This window comes from Cheilinus undulatus, linkage group 18 (assembly GCF_018320785.1).
Source record: "Cheilinus undulatus linkage group 18, ASM1832078v1, whole genome shotgun sequence".
Taxonomy (NCBI): domain Eukaryota; kingdom Metazoa; phylum Chordata; class Actinopteri; order Labriformes; family Labridae; genus Cheilinus; species Cheilinus undulatus.
Window position 1 is genome coordinate 1,539,613 of NC_054882.1, and position 15,116 is coordinate 1,554,728.

Consider the following 15,116-nt stretch of genomic DNA (forward strand, 5'->3'; position numbering starts at 1 on the left):
AAACCTTGACCAGTACTGGGTCAAAACAGGCTTGAACATGTTCTGATGTTTACTTTGTTACCAAACTTGTGAAGTCAGGTATTTGCCCTTAATATTTCCAACATCAGTCTTTGAACCTGTGAAGGTAAAGGTTTGGTCGATTTGCTCCCTCAGGCGGCGCTGAGGGAAGGGTACCTGGAGGACACGCTGCGTCTGATTCGCAGGCAGGACATCAGAGGACTCTCCACCCTGGAGGAGGCTCAGGCAGCCGGTCGGCGTCTGGAGGCTCTCTCCACCGACGCTCTGGCCAGAGAGCCACGCTTCGCTGCTCTGAGAGACATGGCCAAGACCATCGAGAGAGAAAACTACCACAGCAAGGAGCAGATCATCAGGAGGTCAGAGAAACACCAGCTTTGATTACCCTCATTAATGTGAAGGAATAAAGCTCATTTAAACTGTGCATTCACAGGGATTTCTAGTCCTCGTCATTCTAATGCCAAGTAGTAATCCTTGATGCTTTGTGTAGATGCTCTTCAGAGTATACTAAACCAGTTTGAGATCTGATGGCTCAGACTGCATACAGAGGCGGTCTGGGATGACTTTAGTCAGATTAAACTGTAGAGAGACATCTAAACTGGTACAAATTAAAGTAACAGCTCCTACATGATAACCCATAGCTTGACTCAGAATTAAATAAGTGTGGGTAATGTAGGTGCATTCTCTTTTTCCAACATTTATATCATATTTTATGTCAGAATAAACATGCATGTCCTGCGTATTTATTGATAAATTGTGGGATTTTTCTCAGAGAGGAGAGCATCAGTCTTCGATGGAAGGATCTTCTGCAGCAGCTCCAGGACCAGCGGGGGCTGCTGGGAAATGTAGTTGAAAATCTCAGCGTCCTCAGAGACATCGAGCTCGTCTCCCAGGAACTGAAGGAGCTGCAGGTGAGCTTCAACTCAGGATAAGATGGTGCATTTTGTTTGAATGCAATACTGCCTTGTTTCGTATCAGGCAGCAGGAAGTCCTTTGTGTGCTGGATGAACGTAATAGTGGAAAGTCTGTCACATTTTTGTTCTGGATTTAATCTTATTCTCTTTTCCACTCTCTCTCCTTGTCTCCAGTCTCAGGCCAGCTCTTCTGAACTGGGCAAACAGCTAGCTGAGGTGGAGTCTCTCCTCCAGAAACAGGATCTCCTGGATGCTCAGATCTCTTCCCACGGTGAAACCATCAGCACCATCAGCAGCAGAGTGCTCAAAGTACGACCCTGGTTACCATTTTTCCTTATTTTCTCAGTTAAAGGTCTGAGTTTATGCTCTATGTCCTGGTTAAGTCTTCACAACTCACTTTTATGTTTATCTTTAGGTGAAAGTGAAAGATGTTCAGCAGATTCAGAGCAGAGTGAGAGCTCTTGACACACAGTACAAATCTTTGGTGTCCCTCAGCAGCACCAGGTTAGAGCCGTTTATCACCTACAGCAGAAGTATTCAGTCATACCGTGTTTTTCCTTGACATCATCTATGCTAAAACTTTTAATCATTTCCTTACCTTTCCTCTTCTGTCCTCTCTTCTTCTTCTCTTTTCCCGTCTTAATCTCTCTTCTTTCCTTGCTGCCGGTATCAATCTCTCCCACATGTCTCCTCCTCTCATCACGTGTCCTTTTCTCATCTCCTCTGCTCTGGAATCCTTTCTCATCTTCTGTGCTTATGTTCTTGGACTTTTCTGTTCTTGTTTCCTCCTCTTTCTCATCTTGCTTCTCCTTTTCTTCTTCTCTCCTCTTTCAGGAGGAGACAGTTGGAGGCTCAGCTCCGCTTGTTTGAGTTCTTCCATGACTGTGAAGAGTTGGAGGCTTGGCTTTATGAACGCTGGCTGAGGCTGCAGACAGCTGGACTTGGACGAGACGTGAACCACATCCAGCTGGCCCAACACAAACATAAGGTGTTTAAAAAAATCATTGTGTTGGCTTCTGTGTGCGTAGAAATCAAACTATAACCAAAAACATCATGAAAAAGGACGCCTGTGCTACCAGTTAGCTTAAATAAGAATTTTGATCTGTTCTTGGTCAGCTGATTTCTAACAATAACTTAAAACTTTCCACCAGGTGCTGGAGGCGGAGATTCAGGCTCAGGAGACCCTGTATCAGGGGGTTCTGGGTCGAGGTCAGGACCTGCTGTCCAAACAGGATCAGGGGAACCAGCGAGCGATCCAGAAGTGGATCAGAACACTGAAGAAGCAATGGAGCAACCTGAGCGATGAGGCGACAGCACGGCGCGACAGACTGCAGGCTGCCGCCACCATAAAACAGGTAAGAAGGAACCAGGCTCTTCAGAAAGATGAAGGCATAACGATGAGCGGAGAAGAGCTGAGCATGAGATTTATTTATAAGATGAAGACAGATGAGGAAGCCAGCAGCACGTCCCAAAAACCTACCTGTAGCTGCACTACAGCTGAAGTTTTCAGGTGCTGCTATCACATGTGCTAGGGCTGGGTACGTTTGCTAATTTACTGATCGTAGACAGGGATCTAATAAGTTAGAAAAAGAAGAATATACAGATATTACCAGCATATTTGGGCACAGGTATAGTCTAATGGAAACACTGGCTGTGGAGCTTTTTAAAGCATTGTCCCCTGCAAAATGTGAGATGCATTTCATTGCCTTGTTGAGTGGAATTTATACACAAGGATGCACATAACATTATTTATCATCTGCCATGCAGCACTTTGACGTCTCCATTTAGAAATGCCAGTAAATAAGACCAAGTTACACTTACTCAGATTGTACTAATCTCATATAAAAGTCTGCATTATGCTGATGTTATAAAAAAAAAAAAAATCCAACACTACAGAAGTTTTTCCCCTGGACATTGTAAGCTATTGGAAAACTGGAAGATTCAAAGGCCAGCTGAGACATTGCTGCTCTGATAAAACAAAATTGGACAGTCCACCTTTAATTACTAGGCTGATTCTATGCATGCTGAGATTAATTCAAAGTACATGAGATATTTTTGGAATTGCTTACATTTGTTTAATAAGTTGATATAAACACAAAGATAGGCTTTGATTCTTAATTTTTTGTGGATAAAACATAGTAATCAATGTAAAGGTTTTTATTTTTACTGCAGATATAGCTGGAAATGGATCCTTGTTTTGCAAGCAGGCTTCTCACTAAAAGATTGTTGGTAGTGCTGCAAGATTTGGTAGTAGTGTGTGATTGCAATTCTGATTTTACACAGGAATGTTACCATGAGTCTACGTGTCTGATCTAATTGCATGAAAAATGCAGAGAATAATGATGGTTTAGAAGCGTGCATTTCTCAGCTCAAAACATGCAGTTATAAAGTAGTAGGTACTTGTAAAGCAGTGGTTTTCAAACTTTTTTCGCCCAAGGCACACCTAAGGTTAAGCAAAAATCTCAAGGCACACCATCTTCATATCAATACAAAATAGACTTTATAAATAATATAACAGACAAGGTGGCCCGTAAGGGGATAAAGGGGAGAGGGTTCTGGGGCCCAGCCAACTGGGGGTGGCAAAAGTGGGCAAAAGTGGGCAAAAAGTGGCACAAGGGTGGCAAAAATTGTTTAAAAGTGATGAAATAACATGGCAAAACTGGGCAAAAAGTGGCAAGACAAAATCAAAAATGGGTAACAATTAGCATAAGGGACCAAAAAATGGGGTAAAAGTAAAAAAAACATGTTGAAAGTATCAAAAAGTTGGCAAAAATAAGTCACAAGTGTCCGAAAGGGTTAAATGTTGTGAAAAAGTGGTAAGAATGGATTAAAAGGGATTAAAACAATGGGCAAAATTGGGCAACAAAGGGGCCAAACAAAGGCAAAGTGAGTGAAAATTGGTAAGAAGGTGGCAAAAAGGGGTTAAAAGAGGCAAAAGGTGGCAAAACCCGTTACAAGTGACAGAGTAGTGGCAAAAAGGGTTAAAGTTGCTGAAAGGTGGTAAAAAGGGGTTAAAAGTGATTAAAAAGAAGTTGACAAAAAAATGTCCAAATGATAGCAAAAGTAGGCAAAAAAATAGCAAAAAGGTAGCAAAAATGGGTTAAGTGTGGTAAAAAGTTCCAAAAAGGTAGAAAAATGGATTAAATGTGATAAAAGTTCCAAAAAGGTAGAAAAATGGTTTAAGTGCGGTAAAAAGTTCCAAAAAGGAAAAAAAAATAGATTAAATGTGGTAAAAAGTTCAAGAAGGTAGACAAATGGGTTAAGTGTGGTAAAAAGTTCCAAAAAGGTAGAAAAATGGATTAAATGTGGTTAAAAAAGTTCCAAAAAGGTAGCAAAAATGGATTAAATGTGATAAAAGTTCCAAAAAGGTAGAAAAATGGTTTAAGTGTGGTAAAAAGTTCCAAAAAGGGAAAAAAAAATAGATTAAATGTGGTAAAAAGTTCAAAAAGGTAGAAAAATGGATTAAATGTGGTTAAAAAAAGTTCCAAAAAGGTAGAAAAATGGGTTAAGTGTGGTAAAAAGTTCCAAAAAGGTAGAAAAATGGATTAAATGTGGTTAAAAAAAGTTCCAAAAAGGTAGCAAAAATGGATTAAATGTGATAAAAAGTTCAAAAAGGTAGAAAAATGGTTTGAATGTGGTAAAAAAGTTCCTTAAAGGTAGCAAAAATGGATTAAATATGGTAAAAGAAAGTTCCTTAAAGGTAGCAAAAATAGGTTTATTGTGGAAAAAAAATCCAAAAATGTTGCAAAAATGCAAAAAAGCAGCAAAATAGTTTAAGTTGTCCAAACAAGTGGCAAAATGGGTAGGAAAATTGGTAAAAAGTTAACAATTTCAACACCAATTTCAGCTCAATAATAGCTTGCCAAATGAGTTAACTGTTAGCCAGGATGCTAGCACCAGTGCTACTGATCCAACACACATACTCATCAATAAATCACAACTGGGGTGGTCCCATTCTCTGGGTTTTCTTCAGGGGCCCAGCCAGATCCCCAAGGCACACCTTGACTTGCCTCGAGGCACCATTTGAGATCCACTGCTTTAAAACAAATAAAGGTACCTCTATACAGTGCAATAGTGGTGCTATTGTAGATGTAAGGCATCTCTGAAGACATTTTTGTCATAATATAATTGCACAGTCTGACATCCTGGTTGGAATTGTAATCACAGTCGGATTAATCTTGACTGAGGCTCTTCTGAATGAGCCTCCAGGCATCCAGATAATTTTGGCCACTCTTCTGTCATACAGATATTTATCTTCAGTGTCAGTAAACACAGAGGACTTCATGATTATTGATTAGCGTTTCCCGGTTTAGTACTTTGCAGATGTGGCAGAGGCTGACTCCTGGCTGGGTGACAGGAAACCACTGCTGACCAGCGAGGATCATGGGAAAGATGAGTCGAGCACGGCGGCTCTGCTGCAGCGCCACCAGCGACTGGAGAAGGAAATGGCGGCCTACGGTTCGGAGATCAGAAGACTGTCGGAGCAGGCGAGGAGCGCCGCACAGCTGACAGCTCTGACTGTAAGTACTCAGAATCTGGATCTTTGTCTTGTCTGTTTGACTCTAACTGAGACCAGAGTTTCTACACCAACATTATGCTGTAGTGAAGAGGTATGATGCTGGAGAATGAGTCATTAACCTGATGGGACAGTGGCTACTGACTGATCCACTTCACGAATAAAAAATGAAGTGTCCTGGAGGAATAGTGCAGGTTTCAGGTCAGGCTTTCCGTTTACTGCACATATATAAAATTTATGTCTCTGTCATTCTGACTCTTCATGTGTAGGTGGAGCCTCAGCAGAAAACTATGGATCAATACAGTGACTCATCTGGAGAGGAGGAGGGGCCAAAGGCAGTGACATCACCTGCAACACGTAGCTCCAGAGGTTCCGGGAGCTCCGCCCCCCAGCGCGAGGACAACAAGGCAAAGGTTCGCTTCCGATACAGCAGAGGTACTTTTTCGTTTTTGTTTTTCTGTCAAACTACAGAATATAATTTCAAACTGACTAAGATACTGAACTGAATAATCCAGTTTTTTTGTTGCATATGAAGGCACTAGAATAGACCCTGTAACATCGCAAACCTTCATTCTGATCTCAGGTCAGTATCAGTGGGATCGTAATGAGATTGTGACCATCATCAGCGCTGAGGCAGATGAAGATCGAGTCCTCGCCAAAGACAGCCGAGGAAACCAGCAGCGCATCCCCAAAACCTACCTGGCTATGATGCAGGCCTCGGTATGATCACATATTTATATGATTCCTAACAGCAGTAACTTCTGCCTTACGTGTAGAGATTTTTAGGAGAGCCAGTAATTCTAGCCATCCTCAGACTCTACCTTTAATAAGAATGACCTCACTGTTCTCAGGCTCCTCCCCCTACACCGCCTGCCTCCACCAATGGCATCCCAGAAAGCCCGACCAGGAAGACGAGTCGTCCCAGGCGCAGCCGCTCGATGCGTCGCAGCACGACTGAGCTCCAGACATCATGGCTGCCTGATCCACAGTACCAGAGAGAGACTGTGGAGAGCACACAGGCCGGCCTAGACCGGGACTACAACTCCCTGTACAGCCTGGTCAAGGTGAGACAGGGGCAACATGGGAAATGTAGTCTTCATGTGTGGCCATCAAAGTAAAGCCTCAGAGAGAGAAATGAAGAGAAGATGTTAAAATTGAAGCTTTTTCTGTTTTAGGTTAATCAGAAGGTTCTGTGCTTTTTAACACCAATTATTTAAAAATAGTATTTCTTTATTTTAATGATCGGTAAAATCAGAAAGTACCAAAGCTTAAAAAATTTACTTCTGTGAGGAATAAATCCATCAAAAATTGCAGACAAACTCTTGGCACACTTTTGTACTAAAACGCTGTGGGATTAAGATGATGTTTAGGAAATTGCAGGCAATTTTTCATAATTGAAAGCAAAAAACTGACCAGTTGTTGAATGCCTTGGACTTCTTTCTTGTTGCTGTGGTATCACAACAGGTTTTAATACTGACTGATTTTACAAGAATTATCTCCGAGTTGATGAGTTTCTTTTTGTCTGCAGTCAAAGACGAAGAGTCTTGAGGAGATGCTGCGTCTGCACCGGTTCTACAACAGCTGTCAGGAGTTTGAGTCGTGGATGGAGGACAAGGAGAACATCCTGAACACCTTCAGCACCGACAACGACAACCTGGGAGTGGTCCAGGCCAAATACGAGGTCAGTGGTTCAAAGATGTCCAGGCCCTGCACCCTAAGCTGCACGCCACGGCGCTGTGCTCTAGACTCGCTTCCAGTGGGCGAGGTCGCTCGCCTTTCGGTCTGCGCAAACCCGCGGCGCTTCGGTGTGGTGCGCACGCTGTATATGGAAATTCGGGGTCAGTATTTCCCAATCATTTTTCCCTGGCGCCCCCTACATGCACCAAAGAAAAGCAGAGTCCCTCCAGGGCCCAAGAGAGGAGAAAAAGTGAACAAACTGCCATCAAAAACCAACATAGATTTTCATTGTTTTGTCAACTTATTTTTTTATCCACTTTTACTAATTTTTGCCGCCTTTTACCACTTAGATTGTGGCTCCGTCAAAGGTATTTTTCAACTCTTGGGCTCTTTGGTTGAGCATTGTTGAGTAGCACTGGTCTAAATCCAAATTCAGTCACATAGAGATCTCAGTGTTTTCATGTTTACCTTGCCTTTGTGGTTAACAGTCAAATTTTTACTGACAGCCAAAGGTTATAATTATCAAAGGTGCCACAGCAGGGCCATGTGGATCATTTTGACCCACTTATTGAATATGAATCATATAAAGACAATTTCTTAATATTCTTTGAGGAGAAATTCAATATTGTAACAAGAAAAGCATGTTTTGTGAAACACTGGGAGTATGAAGTGAGTAAAATGCAACAGTAGCACAAATAAAAAAGTATGATCTACTCATGAATCTAAATTTTATCTGTAAATTTTATTCGTTTTGTTTTTTTAATGTATTATTTCTATCTTTACTGCCTGTCCTGTTCAGACTGAAGCCAGTCCAGGGTTTACCTTCCTCTAAATCAGTGATACTCAACGCATGGCTGTGGAGCCACATGTGGCTTTTCTGTGATGATTTGTGGATCTTTAATATCTAAATTTGAAATATTTTTCCCCCAGAAAAGCTTACAAACGGGGAGCTTTGACCTTAGAAATGATCCATTACAAGTTATTTTAATCAGTTTGTTTCCAGCACTTATATAGTCGGATTTGTCAACCTTTATTTTTTGGCTGTATATTTCCATTGCCCTTATTTGCAATTCTTTGCCCCTTCTCTCCCTCTTCTGCCATTTTTAATCAATTTTTTACAACTATTAGTCCATTTTTTCTGCTTATTTTTTGCCACTTTTATCCTGCTTTTTGCCATTTTTTGCCACTTTTTTCCTATTTAAGCTACTTTTGCCATTAAATTCCATTTTTTCCTATTTTGCGAATCTTTGCTGGGTTTTTATAGCCAGTATTTCCTCCATTTGCTTATTTTTGCCCATTTTAGTCATCAGTGACTAATTTTTTGCCACTTTTCTCCCATTTTTGGACCAATTTTTCCCCCTTAAACTTATTTTAATTGTCACTTAAACCCATATTTGCCACTTCCTCCCACTCAGATTATGGCTCTTGCAGGTGTATTTGTTAAAAATGTGGCTCTTTGGTTGAGCAGGGTCGAGTATCACTGATCTAAATGGAGACTCACCCTGGACTGGTTGTCAGTGTATCCCAGGACAGACATAAAGACACAATAATGGGAGAAACCAGAGCACCTGGAGAAAAGCCAGCTAAAAGAGGAGAGCACACAGTCTCTGCACAGGAATGCCCCGTCTGAATCAGGGATTCAAACCAGGAACCTTTCTGTGAGGTGGCAGCCGTGACCTTGCTCCACTAACGGAGGCTCAATTTTGCTCCTTCTGTGCCGAACCAGTCAGATCACATCAGCTGGGAGGTCTCTCCAAGTTCGATCTTCCAGTGTGGCGCTTCTTCCCTGTCTCCAGCTGCTGTTGTTGGAGGTTTAGAGTCTGTTCCAGGGAGTCTCCTTCACATTTCTCCTGCTGAATCTCAAGCTTGAGTTCTGATGGTGTTCCAGCCTGAGCCCTATCAGCCTCAAGCTCCCGCGGGAGGTTTTGGCTGTTAACCTCAGTCTGAAACATCATCTTGTGCCTCTCGTAGATCTCGCGGTACGTCTCCTTGAGGTCCTGAAGCTCGTCCCTGGTCCCTCGCTCTTTTTTAACCAACAGCTCTGCCTGCTTCTTCTGCCAATCTAACTCATTCTGGAGCGTTATGACCGTTTTGCTGAGCTCGATTCTCTGCCTCTGCTCCTACTGAAACATGGCTGCCGTTTTTCTCAACTTCTCTCCCATTTGTCTGTAGGAGTGTTCAGACTCAAACGGCTTTTGAAGCCCATTCGTGGAGGCTTCCATATTGAAATCGCAGTCTCAGCCGAACTTTAGAACAACCTGACGGCCTGCCCACTAGCTTTCCGGTTGACAGAAATGGAGCCTCTGCCTGCCAAGCTATCTGTCAATCAAATGAGACACGCCAATCACCGTGAAGTGAGGTTTATCCTAAATATAATCCAAACGATTGTGGTACAAAAAAATTCCCATCCCGTACAGTGAGAGCACAATAAGACACTAGCTAATGAGACACGTTTGGTGTTTTGAACCAGGCTGTAAACCAGTTTATTTTGTGTGTCACAACCTGCTGTTTAACATGTGTGCAGATGGAACTTCCGGTTTTCCTGCAGCCAGCCTCAAGTGGACAGTTGCGGTATAGCAATTTTTGGCACTTCCACATTGGCTTCATTTTTCAGGACTGGAGGTTGCCGCTTGGTAGGTACCAGATGTGTCCGGGGGCCTGCGCCTTCATCCTGCACTTTCTGGTGACGTCACAAACATTGTTGACTACGGCAACTCCATGTGGACAAACCACAATGCAGCCAAGTTGATTGATGGATTCATATTTTAATCATTAATTTCAAGATAGATGTTCTTGTTTTTACTTAAAGTGAGTAATTTTTTTGTAGAGTACTTATTACTTTTTATTGTAAATTGTGTTTTTTCCATGAAGATTCTTCTTTTGTAGGTAAAACTCATAGTTTATCTATTTAATAGTAGAAGATATTTGTAATGAAAAATATCTAGGTTAATAAAAGCAAAAAAAAAAAATTAACGTGTAATTTATTGCTTTTCAAAAATGAATTATAAGTTTCTCTTTCACTTGTTTTAGACATCAATCCCAGAACATCCTTCCCTAAACAACAAAAGCAAACAGTAATCAGTACCCCCCTCCCGTGCTGCGCCCATGCCTGTATCCATGTATCCATCAGCTGACCTTTCCATCCCCGCTCTCCTGAGCAGAAGACAAGCTGTCACAACAGAGTCCAGCCAGCACCTCTGGCCATCCAGGCCTCACAGGAGTATAATAAGACCAGGAAAGCCAAAGACTGAAAGACTCTGGCTTTCCTCCGCATGCTCAGATACTGGGAATGCCAAACTGTCAGGCTCACTGAACCCATCGCCCAGTATTGAAGTCCAAGTCTGTGGTTGATCTGAAAGGTGGGGGAATTGGGTGAAAAATAACTAAAATTGGCAAAAAGCAGCAACAATGTGGGAAGGCTTTCCACAAGGTTTAGGAGTGTGTTTATGGGATTTTTTTTTTTTTTTAAGATTTATTTTTGGGCATTTCCATGCTTTTACCGGACAGAGGAGGACAATGGATAGAGCCGGAAACAGGGTCAAGAACGGGGGAGAGACATGCGGCAAAGGGCCCCAGGCCGGACCCGAACCCAAGCCGCCCGTGCACATGGGGAGCACCCCAAACCACTAGGCCACCTGCTCCCCGGGAATTTTTCACCATTCTTCCAGAAGCACATTTGTGAGGTCACACACTGATGTTGGATGAGAAGGCCTGGCTCTCAGTCTCCGCTCTAATTCATCCCAAAGGTGTTCTATGGGGTTGAGGTCTGGACTCTGTGTGGGCCAGTGAAGTTGATCCACACCAAACTCTCTCCTCCATGTCTTTATGGACCTTGCTTTGTGCACTGGTGCACAGTCATGTTGGAACAGGAAGGGGCCATCCCCAAACTGTTTCCACAAAGTTGGGAGCATAGAATTGTCCAAAATCTCTTGGTATGCTGAAGCATTCAGAGTTCCTTTGACTGGAACTAAGGGGCCAAGCCCAGCTCCTGAAGAACAAGCCCACACCATAATCCCCCCTCCACCAAACTTTACACTTGGCACAATGCAGTCAGACAAGTACCGTTGTCCTGGCAACCGCCAAACCCAGACTGGTCCATCAGATTGCCAGATGGAGAAGCGTGATTGGTCACTCCAGAGAATGCGTCTCTACTGCTCTAGAGTCAAGTGGCGGCGTGCTTTACACCACTGCATCCCACGCTTTGCATTGCACTTGGTGATGTATGGCTTGGATGCAGCTGTTACCATGGAAACCCATTCCATGAAGCTCTCTACCACTGTTCTTGAGCTAATCTGAAGGCCACATGAAGTTTGGAGGTCTGTAGCCATTGACTCTGCAGAAAGTTGGCCACCTCTGCGCACTATGACCTCAGCATCTGCTGACCCCACTCCGTCATTTTACGTGGCCTACCACTTGGTGGCTGAGTTGCTGTCGTTCCCAATGGCTTCCACTTTGTTATAATACCACTGACAGTTGACTGTGGAATATTTAGGAGCCAGGAAATTTCACCACTGGACTTGTTGCACAGGTGGCATCCTATCACAGTACCATGCTGGAATTCACTGAGCTCCTGAGAGTGAGCCATTCTTTCACTAATGTTTGTAGGAAACAGTCTGCATGCCTAGGTGATGATTTTATACACCTGTGAACATGGAAGTGACTGGAACACCTGATTTTAATTTTTTGGGTGGGTGAATGAATACTTCTGGCAATATAGTGTATCACAGATTTTGAATGTCTGACAAAAACTACATTACATTTTAGTCCAGTTTTAGTCATCTTGACAAAAACTAAATGTAGTTTTTGTCAGTTTTAGTCATCACAGGTCTATTTTTGTAAGTCTAAGTCTAGTTTTAGTCATCACAGATCTATTTTTGTCGGTCTAAGTCTAGTTTTAGTCATCACAGATCTATTTTTGTAAGTCTAAGTCTAGTTTTAGTCATCACAGATCTATTTTTGTTAGTCTCAGTCTACTTTTAGTCATCACAGATCCATTTTTGTTAGTCTTAGTCTAGTCTTAGTCACTGCCTCCCAGTGGGACCTGCCTGGAACACCTCACCAGGGGGGCGTCCAGCAGGCATCTGGACCAGATGCCTGAGCCACTTCATCCGGCTCCTCTCTGGCTGACTCGTGTTTTATCTGAATCTCTAGACTCTAACATAACAGTTGGAATCTGAAAGTTTTAATGCACTTATTGAGATGATCCTCTCAGATTTTAACCACATAACACAGCTGGACAATTTTTACTTGTTTGAGTTTGAAGTATTTAAGTTTTTTTCTTGTTTCAGAACTTCCTGACTGAGTTGGTGAGTGGGCGTGGCCAGCTGGATGACATCATCAGAATGGCAGAGGAGCTGGTGAAGAGCCGACACAGTAAACAGAGAGAGATCCAGGCCCGACAGAGGAGCGTTTCTAAACGGTAAACCTGCTTAAAGATGCACCTGAGAATTTTAGATATCAGAGGATACTGCAGTCAGCCCTGGCAATGATACATTAGCCTGAATTATCCGGTTAAATCGAAAAAGAACAGACGTGTGGTTGATGTCAGTCTGTGGTGTCTGCAGGTGGGATCGGATCCAGCAGCTCAAGGATGAAAAAGGACATGAGCTGCTGAGCACGGCCGACGTCCAGACGTTCCTGCAGAACTGTGAGGAGGCCAAAGCTCAGCTGCAGGGTCAGCTGGAGCGGCTCGATGTCGTGGATGTGGGCTGTAGCCCGTTCACCTTGAAGACTGAGGAGGAGAACCAGAATCAGGCCCTCAGGGACATCCAGATCCTGGAGGGCAAGATCGCCTACCTGAAGAGCATCGCCAAGATGTACGGGTTGGACGTAGAGCATGAAAAATACTTTATTAGTTCCCATGTTACAGTCAATAGTGGATAAAGAGGTGATGTTGATGAAATGTGGTGCTTTTCTGTCAGCTGCATCTCAAACTGAGAATAACTTTATTTACAGCACCTTTCAACATGGGTTTACAAAGCCTTTAACATACATGCACCAGCAAGAGAGTCGTCATGAGAACTAATATTCTGTGTTTCAGGAAGCAGGATTGCAGTCCAGCAGAGAGCGCTGCCATCGCGGCAGAGGTCCATGCTCTGGAGGCTCTCCTGAGTCAGGTTTGTGTTAAATTCTTGAGATAATTGAACATAAAATGTTGAGGAATTCCTCAGTGCTTCATGGAAGTAGTGCTGGCTTTAGTTATAAACCAAAGAACCTTAGATTCCACCTTCTGTATTGTTCTTTGGTGATCAGCTGAAGCATCAGGCTGCAGACAGACAGAAGAACCTGGAGGAGGCTCGAAGGCTGCAGAGCTTTCAGCAGCAGGCCAAAGAGCTGCAGCGCTGGACCAGCTCGGCGCAGGACCGCCTCCTTCAGGAGGAGACGGCCACCGATGTAGCCTCAGCCCTCGCTCTGCTCGAGCAACACCAGGAGCTCCATCTGGAGATGGAGGAGCAGAGGAGGAGGTGAGGACTGCTCAGTGATTGGTACAAAAGGAGAAGCAAACTTTCCTCACACTTTGAATAAAACACCCAGAATTACCATATTGATAACTTTCAGCATAAATGATTAGTTTTGTCTTTTTCTTCTCAGGTTGAAAGAGATGGAGAAGTTGGGGAATTCTCTCCAGCGGGGCTCGTCTAGTGGGGGTGTGGATATCCGACAAACCCTGGACAAACTCAGCGCTGATTTGTCAAAGCTCGACAAGATGTGGCACGGTAGGAAGGAGCTTTTGGAGCAGGAGGTTGAGCTCCAGAGGCTGAACCAGGAAGGAGATCGGATTGAGGCGGCGCTGTCTGGACATGAAGCACGACTTAAAGTCCAAGATGTCGGGGTGAGGCTGCTTCACACACAGGATAATCTGACTCACCTTTGACTTAAAAACAGGACACATCATGTTCCAAAGAGCATCAGTGATATGTTTTTATGTTACCTATGTGTTCACTGCTGCAGGACTCGGTTGACAGCGTTCACAGTCTGCTAGGGCGACAGGAAGAGCTCGAAGGTCTCATGAAGGCTTTGGACCAACGGGTCGATAATTTCACTGAACGCAGTCAGGAGCTCATCAACAAGCAACACTACGCTGCAAAACAGTAAGACAGCAGAGAAATATCTGCATCCAGATGAACCACCTTGGAGGCAAAAATGCCCCCATTGACTTCCATTAAAACCAGGTTTTTTAATCTCACTGTCATTGCAGTATAAAATCATGAATTCTTTAATGTCAGCATTTCAATGTGAAGAAGTTTGACATTTTTACCGTATTCCACCAGATTCAACCATTTACTCATTGTAGGACCATGCACCACATTCTTCTATTTTTGCCCGTTATATTATAGAGAGTTTTGTGTGAGTTTAAATGGGTTAAAATTCTGAGAATTATTGAATGTTTGGTAGTTTTGAGCAAGTCTGAAGTTGTTTAAGAGATTTATGAAAAAATAGGTAGTAAAAAATATTGATGTATGCTGATTTAATGGCAGTTTTTTTTGTACGTGTACATTTTTGGCCTTGAAGGTGTCCAGAGGGTGTTCTAATGGTAAAGCTGGCACTACATAAAAAATACAAGCGCAATCAAATCAATTTTGTTGCTAATTTTTGACCCATCCAAGACTCTCATCACTCCCAAAGCCCCTTCTTTCTACTATTAATTTTATGGAAAATAATTCACTTTTTGTGTTTTTTGTAGTAAAAAATAAAATATTTCAAATAATCAAACTGGCATTTAAAGGGTTAAAATCTTGAGAATTATTGAATGTTTGGTAGTTTTGAGCAGGTCTGATTTATGGAAAAAAGTAGAAAAAATATTGATATATAGTGATTTAATGGCAGTTTTTAGTATCCGTATATTTTTTGCCTCAAAGGTGTCCAGAGGGTACAAAATTCATTGAGAGAGTATGAATGGCATTTAAGAGTAAAACATGTTGTATTTATAAAATTTAACTAGAAAGAAAAGTTCCTGTAAAAATTCATGCCACAAGCTGTAAAACTGACAAAAT

General features: G+C 42.7%; 1 protein-coding gene across 2 annotated transcripts in view; it reads left to right on the forward strand.

Annotated features, from left to right (window-relative positions):
* Positions 1–15,116, forward strand: part of sptbn5 (spectrin, beta, non-erythrocytic 5) — an 88,743-nt gene that overhangs the window by 30,210 nt on the left and 43,417 nt on the right. For both annotated transcript variants that reach the window (XM_041812325.1, XM_041812327.1), the window contains 17 exons: positions 154–374; positions 788–926; positions 1,104–1,238; positions 1,345–1,433; positions 1,764–1,917; positions 2,081–2,284; positions 5,243–5,449; positions 5,715–5,880; positions 6,029–6,165; positions 6,297–6,509; positions 6,974–7,126; positions 12,411–12,541; positions 12,687–12,938; positions 13,163–13,238; positions 13,375–13,586; positions 13,714–13,954; positions 14,074–14,213. In XM_041812325.1, coding sequence (XP_041668259.1) covers positions 154–374; positions 788–926; positions 1,104–1,238; positions 1,345–1,433; positions 1,764–1,917; positions 2,081–2,284; positions 5,243–5,449; positions 5,715–5,880; positions 6,029–6,165; positions 6,297–6,509; positions 6,974–7,126; positions 12,411–12,541; positions 12,687–12,938; positions 13,163–13,238; positions 13,375–13,586; positions 13,714–13,954; positions 14,074–14,213 — 2,870 coding nt within the window. The remainder of the gene's footprint in view (positions 1–153; positions 375–787; positions 927–1,103; positions 1,239–1,344; positions 1,434–1,763; positions 1,918–2,080; positions 2,285–5,242; positions 5,450–5,714; positions 5,881–6,028; positions 6,166–6,296; positions 6,510–6,973; positions 7,127–12,410; positions 12,542–12,686; positions 12,939–13,162; positions 13,239–13,374; positions 13,587–13,713; positions 13,955–14,073; positions 14,214–15,116) is intronic.